This window comes from Giraffa tippelskirchi, chromosome 13, assembly GCF_054371585.1.
Source record: "Giraffa tippelskirchi isolate mGirTip1 chromosome 13, T2T-mGirTip1v1.2.pri, whole genome shotgun sequence".
NCBI lineage: Eukaryota > Metazoa > Chordata > Mammalia > Artiodactyla > Giraffidae > Giraffa > Giraffa tippelskirchi.
Window position 1 is genome coordinate 61,530,414 of NC_137287.1, and position 14,093 is coordinate 61,544,506.

The following is a 14,093-nucleotide window of genomic DNA, read 5'->3' on the forward strand; positions in this document are numbered from 1 at the left end:
ACATTGTAAACTGAATCCTGATGGGCCTTGAAGAGGCTGCTGGTGACAGCTTCTAGGCAAGAGAAGAAAATGACGCTGAAACATAGGGGAAAGGAGACTCTTGCTACGAACCAGCTGAAAGTAACATCAATGAGAGGGATAAGTTATCAAAAAAAAAAAGGACTATTAAATATAAAGGAACCAGGTTCAATTATATTTGGGTTCAATATCTGTATCCCCTTGACAGCATCTCTACATGTCCAGTTGTCACATGATGCTAAAAGAGAGAAATGGCTTCTGGGCTAAGATCCAATCTAGGGCGCTGCCAGGAAAACACGGTCTAAAGGTGAAGCCTGTAGACTGTAAAACCCTTCATTAAGACCCTGGAAAGACTTAAGGTGGTGCCTCAAATTCCTTTAAGGATCTTAAGGGCATCAGAATTTTAAAGGCATCATCCTACACAGCTTCACAAGAACTCAAGGTGCCGAGCTTCTCTCAAAGAAGATCTGTGAGGGTAGCCTCTCCAATGACATGAACCCCAATCCAATTCACAGGACACTAAAAGCTTTAAAGAGAACCTTGGCAGCAAAAAAACAGTGCTTGGCCTAACAGAGACCAAGACATACAAATGAGAATAGGCCTTTGGGATTTTCTTAGAAGTTCAATAAAGAAGAAGCTGGCTTAAGAAACATGACTTGGCTACAGACAGAGGTCATTTCTTATGAAAAGAACAGCACACAGAGCCCAGAGGGTAGAGCAAAGGAGAAGCATTCCTATGGGCAGGACCAAGTCCTCATCAAAGAGCTGGCAGCAACAAACTGGACCTCAGAGCTACTATGGACGATGGTGCCTCCCCTTTCCCATTTCTGAATGGGAGAGTCTAGTCATTCAGCAGAATGGTAGGGGTATGGGTGGCAGATAATTTGTCCACTTAGTTCTCAAGTCTTAGTACTGAGAGAGTTGTGCTCACAGGGTCACACTCTAGAAATCACACCCAGAAACCTCATCCCCATGTGCCATCTGTACCTAATGAAGATGGTAAGACCTCGACTTGAGCCTGGGCCTGACACTCTAACAACTGAGACTTGTGAGGGAACGGGTAGAGAAAAGGGCATTTTTCATATGGAAGGAATATAAAAAATTGTGGCCAGTGAGTAACTGTGCTAGTTTTTAAATGTACCCATAAGTTTTAAAAAATTTATTCTGTAAAAAAGGTAGAACATAGACCAAGTCTAAGTCACTTGCTCCTATTGAACAGAAGATGATGAAAGTGATGCTGTGTGAACTACAAAGCGAGGTTAGATAAGGCAGCAGAACTTCTGCCTGGCTCTCAACCTGGGAATCAGGCCCCATGTTGGAGTAAGCCCAGGCTGCAAAGAGAGCCTAGGTGTTCAGGGTAGGTGTTTCACTTGTCTGCCTTCACCAAAGTCCAGCCAACCACAGATACCAACTATCAGAAATGGGAATGAGCACACCTTCACTCGATTCCAGCCCCCAGCCCTCGAGCTGCCCCACCTGAAGCCGAGGAGATGAGAAGCCAGCCGTCCTGGCCACCTTTTCCTAAGTGTAGATTTTGAATGAAACCAATGTTGTTTACTGAAGCCACTAAATTTAAAGCTGATTAGGGGAAAACAGAAAAATGGATTTTTGAACAAGAGATAATAAGAAACATAACTTAAATGCACGTAGAAACTGGTCTCCTATAAACTGGAATATAATCAAGGGTGAGATTTTTAATGACAAACAATGCTGATGAGAAGAAGCATATAACTAGAAGAAAGACTTAAGAACTATTCAGGAGGAAGTTTTTTCAGGGTTCCCTTCAATTACAATTTCTTACAAATAGGCAGGTGTGTCTCATTAGAATTTCTGCTCAAGTTTGAAAACAATGAAGACTAGTAAGCAATGAGACATATAATTTGAACTATAAGAAATAACTAGAAATAGTTTAATTACCAAAATCAGACTTTCGACCTCATCTCAATTTACTGAAATTCTAAGAGATGGGTAGCTTTGAGTAGTTACTAATCTAGAACTCAAATCTTCATTGTCCTCTCCTCAGAGAGAGAAATAAAACACCACAAGATGCCACCTCATACTTGCCAGGATGGCTATACTCACAAAGACAGGTAATGACCAGTGTTGACAGGAATGTATAGAAATTGGAATGCTTTACACACTTTGGATAAAAATATAAATGATGCAGCCATGCTGGAAAACAGTATGGCAGGTCCTCAAAATGTTAAACAGAGTTGCTGTGTAATACAGCAATTCTATTCATACCTGTATTCCCAAAAGAAATGAAAAAATATGTTCACACCAAAACTTAGACATAAATGTTCACAGCAACATTACTGATATTAGCCAAAAAGTAGAAACAAGCCCAAAGGTCCATCAGATGATGAATGGATAGATAAAATGTGGTACGTCCATATAATAGAATATTATTGAGCAATAAAAAGCAAGGAAATACTGATACATGTTAGATGTACCTTGAAAATATTATGCTAAATGAAAGAAGGCAGTCACAAAGGATCCCATATTGTGTGATTCCACTGACACAAAATGTCCAGAAAAGGGACATCTACAGAGTCAGGGAGTGGAGTCACAGTTCCCTCAGGCTGGGAAGATGAGGAAGGGAAGACTGGCACAGGGTGATTGTGAAAAGCTACAAGGTTTCTTTGGAGGGTGATGAAAATGTTCTAACGTGGTAATGGCTGTATAACTCTTTAAACACAATAAACTTACTGAACTGTCCAGTTTAAATGAGTGAACTACATGGTATGTTCATTAGATTTCAACAAACCTATCACCAAAACAACGGACGCTTTGGGGTCATTAATGCTATGCTGCTCAGCTTCAGATCACCAGCCAGGTTCAAGACAGAGAGAGTCAAGAGTGTGCCCTTTTTATCTAAAAATGATACAGGGAAAAGCTGTCTTTTTTACTGGTGTCCAATCTAAAAAAATTAATAGGCAAACCGGTGTTTCACTTCTCAAAGCATGGAATGATTTATATTTCCCCAAATTAAGTGATTTTGGGGTTCTAAAACTGATTAAAAATTACCTTATGTTTTAGCATATTAATCTGAATATCCATTTCAGTTTGACTGGTTTTTAAATCTCCATGGAAACTAAGCTCTCCATTTTCATATTCATTTAACTTCCTTCTTGTCATTTTTAAGAGTTTCTTAAATCTGTAGAAATGTATAGAATGAGTAAGTTCTTTAAGAGCAGATATTTAATAATTATTTAAACAGATATATGTTCTATCAGATAAAACAAACAAATCTATAAATTATAATCCTTTCTCATTGTTCTAATCTAATCTAATATTCCTTGAAAGCATAATAACTAAATTTTAATCTTAGATAAATATTATGAAGAAAAATTTTATCACATTTAAATAAACTGTGTGTGATATATGTAATATATGAGTTCTTATAAATAAGTTAGTATCAATTTTTAGTATGCCAGTGTGAAATATTAATTTATTATTAAATATTAGTTATAAACCAGAGATCAGTATTTAAGCTAAAGAAGAAGAGACATGATATATGAATTTTTTTTGAAAAGACACAAGACATGTTTGTTCCTACTGACCACAGCCTCTACAAAAAGAAAAGAAAGTAGATACAAAAAAACCAAGATTGTCACTCAAAATTGAAAAAAAAAGAAAAATCTTTGGAGCCTGAGTTAAGCGGGAAATAACCCAGGCTGAGAGCTTTAGAAGAAAGGAAATCAGAAGAGAGAGAGAGTGTACCAGTCTCTTCAAGACTGTTTTAAGAGATGTAGAAATCTTGCCCAGCACATTGTTAACAAAATGCAAAGCAATGTAGAGAAAATTAAAAGAGAAAAATTAATGAAAATCAGAGAAGAACCCTATGTATAATCATCCCTTGGCATCCACAGAGGATTGGTTAAAAAATCCCCCAACACTCCGTGGATACAAAATCCACGGATGCTCAAGTCCCCCTAAGCACATCTTCCCTATAATTTCAGTCATCCCTAGATCATTTACATTATCTAATACAATGTAAACGCTTTGTAAATAATTATAAATACAGTGTAAACACTATGGAAATAGTTGCCACCTTGAGACCAATCCAAGTTTTGTTTTTTGGAACTTTCTCAAATTTTTTTCCCTGAATACTTTTGATCTTGGGTTGACTGAATCTGTAGATGATGAGGGTTAACTGTACTCAGCAAAAAAACAGAAGCAGTTTTTTATCTTACTGATCAAAACATGGTCACTAATTTTATTATTCTTTAAGTTACACATAGATTTTTGTATGTACATTTTATAACTAAAATTTTGGGGCAAAAAGAAAATATAAGCCAAATCAAGATACGTTTTAATGTTGTTCAACAATAACACAGGTAGGTTTTTAGATAATAAATTACTTGAATGATGAAGGGAAAGAACACAATTAAAAGAAGGCAGGATTACCAAAAAGAACAAAGATACCTTGCAGAAGTAAAAATTCAGCATAGATGACGAGGAACAGAGTGACATTACTATATGCAGAGGCACAGTTGTTACTGTTTTAGAAATCATTACAGATTTAAGTATAACACTGCTGCACTCAAAAACATTTCAGATTGTGCTGACTTTCCACACTAAACTTTGAAATAGGATAATGTGTTTAATTATGAAAATACACATAAAAAATGAATTTGTGTCTAAGGTTTTAATAAAATTATACTTTAATTAATAGTTGAGATTATCAGAAATATTAAAATCTTACCCAGTAATCTCTTTTTCTAACTCACTATTTTTCTTCTTTTCTTGGTCCAAGCTATTTTCTAGAGATTGTTTTAATTCAATATATTTCTTTAACTGTTCCTTCTCATCCTCAGACTTAGAAAAAAAAAATTAAGAAAATTATTTTTAAACACCTAGAGAGACTTATTCTTTCTTAAAAATATTATTTCTCATGAGTCCATGAGTTAATATGAATTTATAGTAAACACAGTTTTTAAACCTGATTGACGCCAATAACAGATTTCAAAATTGATGACTTTTATTAAAACAACTTAAAATGATTTTTCATTTCATCATTTTTCTGGAATTTAAATCGCCAACATTTATTTGTTAAAAATAGAGGCTTTTACACATAAAATACTAAATGTTAATGAAAGATTTTTAGAGTGCCTGCCTATATTTACATTTTACTTTCTAGAGATGCTCTAAAATAATTTTCATCAATGGTTCAAGATAGTCCAGGTTTTGTTAAATCACATCTTACTAAAATAATCTTTGGAAAATTCCCATGCAAGCCCCATCTCTTTAAAAAAAGAAAACCAACCAAAGAAAAATACATTCGTTCAGAAAAATGGTTCTATATAGACGTAGTATTCATTCTTAATGAAGAGAACAAACTACAGTATTTAAAATGATTCATTCTCAAAAATCTCACAGAAAGATTTGGATTACAAAAGAAACTCAAAATTCTCAAATTATTACTCAAATTTCTGGACTCAGATGTTTGTGTACAATGTTCAAGGCAGCATTATTAACAATAGTCAGAAGGTGGAAAAACCCCAATTTCATTGACAGAGGAATGAACAAACAAAATGTGGTCTATATAAAATATTGCTTTTGGACTGTCACAATTTTTTAAATTAAAATCTTACTATTAAAATCATTAATTTTATGAATTCAGTCGACTTCTTCTATAAAGAGGAATCACACTACTAGTAGCAAGCAGTATCAATAAAAATACAATAAGCTAATCAATGAGACTTTTCACATTGTCCAAAATATACTTATATATTACTAGTAAAAAAATTAAAATCCTTTCTCAGTATGATAGAAATTAAGAGGTTGACTTACTGATCTTGTACTTAACAGGTTTTTCTGAAGCTGTTCAATTTTGCCTGCTTGCTTTTTGATTGTAGTTTGTAACTTGGCATTTTCAGTTTCAAGTCTAAAATGCAGATTTTAAAATAATTATTCTCACACATAGGTTTTTTTAAGATTTTCTTTTGGATGTGGACCATTTTTAGTCTTTATTGAATTGACTACAATATTGCTTCTGTTTTATGTTTTGGTTTTTTGGCTGTGAGGCACGTGGGATCTTAGCTTCCCAACCAGGGATCAAACCCACAGCCTCTGCATTGGAAGGGCGTAGTTTTAACCACTGGACTATCACGGAAGTCCTTCACACATAGATTTTTAAAATACCATACTGTTGTGAACAAACATCTGCAGGTTTAATTACACAAGTTCCTAGAATTTTGTAAAGTAGATGATTTGGCAACTGTACCGTTTTTCTATTTGTGACTAATCGCCTTCCTTGGTGCCTCAGCTGGTAAAGAATCTGCCGGCAATGCAAGAGACCCATGTTCGATCCCTGGATCAGGAAGATCCCCTGGAGAAGGGAATGGCAACCCACTCCAGGATTCTTACCTGGAGAATTCCATGACAAAGGTGCCTGGAGGGCTATAGTCCATGGGGTCGCAAAAAGTCAGACATGACTGAGCAATTAACACTTTCACTTTTCACTTGTTGATAATGTGCAAAATATGGAAATAATGGGGGAAAATTATGCATCTCAAAACAGCTCAAAGCTGAAATGTTACACAGCTTCACAATAATGTGTTTATTATCACTACTGATCTATTCTCATATTATACTGTTTATCTGCTTTATACTTATTTTCTATGCTGATTTAAATCGTACTTTTGGACATGATCTTGTGTTTTCTCAGCACATCTCACGGACTCTGTAAGTTGATCCTGTGCTTCTTGCAACTAAAAAAAAAAGAAAAAACAACTGTTTTAACTACTGATAACTGAGCAAATCTGCCATCATTGGTTTTTGTCTCTTTCATCTACATATTGTTTACAGCTGCTTTCCTGCCATACAGCAGAGTTGAGTTGTTACAACAGACACCGTACAGTCCACAAAGCGAAAATATTTCTTCTCTGCCCTTTGCAGGTTACTGACCTCTCCTCTAGCACTCAAACACAACATCATCCATGCTTTAAATCAGATTTTATCAAATAAATACACAAATTTATAAACTACTCAAATGGGGAAAGGCAGAAAATTACCTTATGGTAAACAATTTTTTTTTTATTCCTAGCTCCACATCGGCCATCACTTTAAATATCCACATATGTGAATGACCACAGATCTTCCAATGATTATGAGAGCTAACACTGCTGTTGGTGACAACTGGATGCTTCAGGAACTAGCGTGAGAGGCAGTATCTACACAGGAGCCAGAATGTGTGGGCCTATGTCACAGTTCCAACAGTTCTGAGCTGTGTGTCCTGGAGCAAATCACTTAACCTTTCTGTATCTCAGTTTCTCCATCCATGAAAAGGAGATAATGGTAGCATCAAACTCAGTGGGATGTTTGGAAGATTATATTACGGAGTTTACATAATGTACTTTGGAGAAGGAAATGGCTCCAGTATTGCCAGAAGGAAATCCGATCCAGTATTCTTGCCTGGAGAATCGCATGGACAAAAGGAGCCTGGTGGGCTACTGTTCATGAGGTCACAAAGAGTCGGATACGACTGAGTGACTAAGTACATACATAAACTATTTAGAAGAGGACCTGGCACAGAATAACAACTGTTTGTAATTGGCATTATTACGGTTGCTGTATTTTATCTGCAAAACAATTTGATATATCAGGCAGATGGCATGCCAACAGAAGTGGTCTTCTACACGAGTCACACTGAAATCACTCTCCATACCATTGCAAGTGGCAGTAAGGGGGAGCATAAGGCCAAGAACGCATGTGTCCAGTACTTCAAAAACGTTCACTGACTCCACTAACCAAATAGCAGTGTTCTCCACTTAAAATAATTTGTAACTTACTTACTCTATGTACTACTCAGTGGACAATGACCACGGGTTAATATGCAAATAGCACCTCCTGGATGGAGAGGTACTGAACTTACATGACCATCAGAGGAAAGGTGAAGTCACTGCCATGGAAATATTACCCGACTGCTAAATCAAAGTTCTGAATCAATTCATTCCCAGCAACTGTTAATGTCTAGCAAGTACTCAGATGGGAAAATTAAGGTTACGAGCTATGGAGATCAGAGAAGGCAACCCCAGAACCTCACAGTTGGTGAAAGGCTAGAAATCTGTAAATCTCACTTCTGGCTGCATAATGAAGGAAGGGAAATTTACATTTTTCTTCCAGAGTCAGGGAAAAAAATGAGCATCTAACTGAACAATTCTACTCTATTAGACTAAGTGCTTTCAATTTGACATTTAGTTGCTCAATAAAAATTTTACTGTACCAGTATCTCCAAGAAGAAATTATTGGTATGGTATAAAGTACTTAGTTGTGTCCTAACAATTGTTAAGCTAAAATATTTTCCATTTATGCAGACAAGTGTTGTGCATATCAGTAAATATTCCGTTAAACGAATGTATACTTAGGCAAGATTCTCCCTCATGAAAAAAATAACAGTGTAACATTAAGGGCTAAATTATTCTTCACAGAAGATGACAAAGGCTGAAGAGAAAAGGCTCAATGAGAACTGGACAGTCAGGAAAGCACTGGGCGCCAGGTCTGAATCAATGGAGGACTACCCAAGAGGAAACAAAACTGTCAAGACCGAAAGGACAGTCTGAGCAAAGGCCAAGAAAAGGTGAAATCAGCCAGTGACCTCTGAAGATAAGACCCACCCACAGGAAAATAAAAGCATGTCCACAGAGAAACTTGTAAATCAGTGTTCACAGCAGCATTATTAATAGCCTCAAAGTGGAAACAACCCAAAACTTCCTCAACCGGTGAATGGATAAATAACTTAGCCACGTACTGTTTATTGTTTGACAATCAACAGAAATAGAAGAACTGATACGTGCTATAACAAGGATGAAACTCAAAAACATTACATCAAATGAGAAAAGCTAACCACAAAGGAGCACACACTGTGTGATTCCATTTATATGAAATACCGCAAACAGGCATGTCTACAGAGACAGATATTAGACTGGTGTTTGCTGAGGGAAATGGCAGTCCATGAGTGGTGGCTAAGGGATGCAGGGTTTCCTTTCTGGGGTGATGGAAAGGCTCTAAAATTGGTCACAGGTGACACCTTTCTACACTAAGAGATAGTGAACTACACATTTTCAGTGGGTGAATTATATGATGCATGAATTATATTTCAATAGCTTTTTAAAAAAAATCCAATGACAGGATCTAAATAATCTTAATTCTCTATTTTGGATGTACATACTATACATCATCTGAGTACCTCCAGGCTTTTATAATATATCTAAACTGAAAAGAAGGTAATGCCTAACTTCAACTAGTTTGTAAAGTACCCTTTCTGGACAAGTTATTCTGAAATCCATGAAATAAATATACATATAACTCTATAGCCATTCACAAAAGTGAAGATGAGAAATGATAATTTCCTGGAACATTCCATTAAACATCCTCTGATTTTATCTGGCTTGCCTTATCATGGTAATACAGGTATCACTAAAAAAAGTATTTTTTCAAAGAAAAAAAAAGGCTCTCAATTTCTATGAAGAATGCTGCACAATTCTTAATGTTCCTAAGGGTAAATAATATAAGAAAAATATATACAATGCAAATAGCAGAATGAAAGTCGAGTTTAAGTAATAAGTGAATTATAAAGATAAGAAAATTGTAGTAAATTACTTGTAATGAAAATACAAAAGAAAGCTGTCCATGAAAATGAGTGCCCTAAAACACTTTATCCTACATATAAACAATCAACACATTCAATTTCATACATACCTGACTTGTGAGTTGACATAACTTCTTCTTTAAATCCTGCGCCTCAACTTCTAAGTTGGCACGATAACGTGACAAGACCTCCAGTGACGCTTCTGACATAGACTGCTTTTTGAGGGTATCAGCCAGTTCTTGTTGAAGTTGTCTCACAACTGCCTAATAAGACAATCTGTCACTAAGTTTATCAAATCACTTTACTATTATGTTAATAATAGACAACTCCAACATATGTACTTTGAAAATTATCACCACACAGCAACTCACCTTCTTTTCCCTCCTCACTGAATCTGGTTACAGACACAGAAGGGGCCACCCTCCAGCCTTCCTGATATTAAGTTACTCAGACAAAGGGTGCAGCCCCACTGTCCACGTCCTGCCCCTCCCAATAAATCTGCAGAGCTTCACCACCTCATATCCAGAAGGAAATGAGTGTGTAGGTGGGAAAAGTGGTGGAAAATTCCACACTGTGGAAATATTTTTCCTCTTTCTTTATTAGAGGCTTCGATTAACTTCACAGATCTTCACATATTCAATCCAGTGCTCAGATCTTTCGAATAGACTCCTATCTCAGAAGAAAAATGAGGCCATTCCCTTGTTGCTTATCTATTTTATATCTAGTAGTATATCTATGTTAATCCCAAACTCCTAATTTATCCCTCCTCCCCACCTTTGCCCTTGGCTAACCGTAAGGACCTACTGGAGAGCACAGGGACGTCTACTCAGTATTCTGTAGTCACCTACCTGGGAAAAGGAACTGAAAAAGAATAGATATGTGTATACAAATAACTGAATCAATTTCCTGTACATCTGAAACTAACACAAAATTGTAAATCAACCATATTTCAATATAAAAGAAAAATGAAATTTAAAAAATGAGGTTGCTCCCATGGCCTCCAAGAAGCCTCGATAACCTGGCCTTCACCTGCCTCCAGACCACAGCCCCTACAACCCTCTCCCTGACTCTCTCCATTCCTGCTGCTCACAAATCCTGCCATCCTTCATTTTTAGAGGACAAACTTGTATTCAAATGACAGTAATTGACTTAAAATGAGAATTATAAGCAAATTGTTTGTAAAAATGTTCTAAGTAAATACCATAAATAGCAATGGGAAGATTAAATCAAGAATAGTTTGGCTAAAGCTCACCACTCGAGTCCCAAATTATGATTCAATGACAAATAGATGCCTTTAAAGAGTTGAGAATCCATAAGAATAAATGATTCAAGGCTGAAATTTTCCCAAATTAATTCAAATTGACATGAATAAAATTAAAATTATACCAACAAATATGACAAAAAGGTATGACAAGCTACTGAAGCCAAAGTACAATATATAAGATATAGCATCTGGGAAACCTGGAATTGACTGTCAAGGTAATCCATATAACTAAAGCTTAATTTTGAAATATTCATTTCAGGTTTGAGCATTTCATTTATCTGCTTCATCATGATACTGACATGTGGTAACATAAAGATTAAAATTATTACCTTAATAGTAAAAGAGTAAATCACTAACACTGTCTATATTAACAATTTAGAACTGAATCTCTTAACATTTCATAAGCGATACGACGTCTCTACTCAAAGTAAAGCATCTCTCGGGTCTCATTTTTATTTGCTGGATACAAGGTATGCTTTTAGACTGGTTTAGAAACCATAGATTCACAGTCTATGTACTTTTTATATTCAACTCGATTCAACATTTAGTCAGAATCAAGAATCACTTTGAATTTTCTTTCAGGAAGTCTGAGAATTTCTTCTTCTTCTGGATACTCACTTCTCTTTCTGCTTTCTCATTTTCATACTGATATATTCTCTCTTTTAAATGATTACAGTCATTGATTAACTCCTTGTTTCTTTCCTCCAGCATCAGACCTTGTTTCTCACTTTCGGCATGAAGCTTTCTCACGATCTGCTGAAACTGGTCTTGGATACTAATGACTGTCTTCTCCTTACTGTCGGTTTTGTTTTGTGCATCATCCAGTTGCTGTCGGAGCAACATGTTTTCACTCTGGAGCTGAGATAATCTCTCCTCTAAGGATTCCTGCTTTCCAATATATTTATTCACTTTGCCTTGTTCGTTCTGATACATGTGTTCAATTTCCTGTTTTTGACACTCTGCTTGGCTTAGGTCTCTCTGGACACGTTCTAACATCAAAATCTTTTCTCTGAGAGCATCTCTTGTGTGATGCAGCTTAATTTCTAGGTTATTGAACTTACTTTCCGCTCTAGAAAGTTGCTGGGAAAGCATCTCGTTGTTATCTTTCAAGTTAGACACATCGAAATTCATTTTGTCCTGCAAGTGTAACCACTCGTCTCTTGCTCTCTGGAAGGCAAGTTCCAGGTCTCTTTTTGATGTCTGACATTGCTCATAATCGTGTATGGCAGCAGCCAGTCTAGAACGGCAGGATTCCACTTCTGTTTCCAGTCTTTGTTTGCTTTCTTTTTCATTCTCCAGCTTAGAGTTTAGCATTGTATTCTCAGCTGTCAGAGCATTAAGCTGGCCTGTATACTGGAATACAGTCTTTGTTAATGTTTCCTCATTCAGTTTTATTGCCTTTTGAAGATCATCATTCTTTCCTTTTACAATTTCAAAGTCCTCAAAATATTTCTTTTCCTTTTCCTGGTGCTGATTTTTTACTGCATCTATCTCCAGTCTTAGCACAGCAATTTCATCCTGCAGCATGTGGTTTTTGTGCAACAGATCTTTTGCTTCTTCACAGCTATCAGAAACCTAAGTGAAACAAAGGAGACTTTTAGCTAATACTCAATAAAGTGACATTTCATCATTTCCTCTGAAATGAAAGACTAACCTATATGTTCATACAGTGAAAAGACTGCACCAAGTGGGTCTCCAACAGGAAAAAATAAGGTCAGATACAAACCTCAGACTTTATACAAGCAGAAATACCCAAAAGTTCAAAAATTTAATGGAAGACAATGAATGCATGAAAGTAAAAAAGAAACCCCAAGACACTTTTCAAGAAACTCAGAAGTAGAAAGGCTTTTCTTTGAATTACAACAAACTTGGGAAGGCTTCAACAAAAGATGTATAGATCTGACCACACTAAAAAATTGCATCTGATGTGGTATATTTATACCATGGAACACTACTAAGCCATAAAAAAAGAATGAAATGCTATTTGTAGCAACATGCTTGGACCTAGACATTATCACACTAAGTGAAGTAAGTCAGATAAAGTATTATATCATACTGCTTATACAATGAAGTCTAAAATGAACTTATTTACAAAACAGAAAGAGCTTCACAGACATAGAAAACAAACTTACAGTCATTATAGGGAAAAGGGAGGTATGGGAAGGGAGAAATTAGGAGGTTTGGATTAACATATACACACTGGTATATATAAAATAACCAACAAGGATCAACATAAGGAACTACACTTAATATTCTACAAGAAAAATCTGAAAAGGAATATGTGTGTGTCTGTGTGTTGTGTGCATGTGTGTTAGTCACTCAGTCATCTCTGACTCTTTGTAACCCCCATGGAGTGTAGCCCGCCAGGTTCCCCTGTCCATGGAATTCTCCAGGCAAGAATACTGGAGGGGGTAGCCATTTCTTTCTCCAGGGGACCTTCCCAACCCAAGGATCAAATCCGGGTCTCCTACATTGCAGGCGAATTCTTTACAGTCTGAGCCAGCAGGGAAGCCTTATATATGTGTATACACATATATACTGAAGTGGTTTGTCATGCCCTTCTCCAGTGGACCACATTCTGTCAGACCTCTCCACCATGACCTATCCGTCTTGGGTGGCCCCACATGGCATGGCTTAGTTTCATTGAGATAGACAAGGCTGTGGTCCGTGTGATCAGATTAGCTAGTTTTCTGTAATTTGAGTTTCAGTGTGTCTGCCCTCTGATGCCCTCTCACAACATCTACAGTCTTACTTGGGTTTCTCTTACCTTGGACGTGGGGTATATCTTCACGGCTGCTCCAGCAAAGTGCAGCCGTTGCTCCTTACCTTGGACAAGCGGTATCTATTCACGACGGCTCCTCCTGACCTTGAATGTGGAGTAACTCTTCTCAGCCCTCCGGTGCCCATGCAGCCGCTACTCCCTGGGCCTGGGGTAACTCCTCTCGGCTGCCGCTCCCAGCCTCGGGCGTGGGCTGGCTCCTCTCCGCTGCTGCTCCCAGGCCCCGGCCCGGCCTAGCTCCTCTCGGCCGCCGCCCCCAGCCACCGGCCCGGCCTACCTCCTCTCGCCACCACCCCCGGCCCCCGGCCAGCTTGGCTCCTCTTGCCAACGCCACCGCCCCTGACCCCTGGCCCGGCCTAGCTCTCATCACCGCCACTCCCGACACCCGGCCCGGCCTAGCTCCTCTTGGGCGCCGCCCCCGGCCACCGGCCAGGCCT

The 14,093-nt window shown here is 37.4% G+C and overlaps 1 protein-coding gene across 9 annotated transcripts in view; it reads right to left on the reverse strand.

Annotated features, from left to right (window-relative positions):
* LOC145531520 (ankyrin repeat domain-containing protein 26-like) overlaps window positions 1-14,093 on the reverse strand; it is a 71,524-nt gene that overhangs the window by 9,792 nt on the left and 47,639 nt on the right. For 6 of the 9 annotated variants that reach the window (XM_081554138.1, XM_081554137.1, XM_081554136.1 and 3 more), the window contains 6 exons: window positions 11,496-12,452; window positions 9,724-9,876; window positions 6,664-6,734; window positions 5,815-5,908; window positions 4,727-4,839; window positions 3,046-3,175 (listed from right to left, as the gene is read on the reverse strand). In XM_081554138.1, the coding sequence (XP_081410264.1) occupies window positions 3,046-3,175; window positions 4,727-4,839; window positions 5,815-5,908; window positions 6,664-6,734; window positions 9,724-9,876; window positions 11,496-12,452 (1,518 nt within the window). Of the gene's footprint in view, window positions 1-3,045; window positions 3,176-4,726; window positions 4,840-5,814; window positions 5,909-6,663; window positions 6,735-9,723; window positions 9,877-11,491; window positions 12,453-14,093 lie in introns of all 9 variants that reach the window. The other 3 variants (XM_081554139.1, XM_081554132.1, XM_081554131.1) reach the window with 1 other exon arrangement.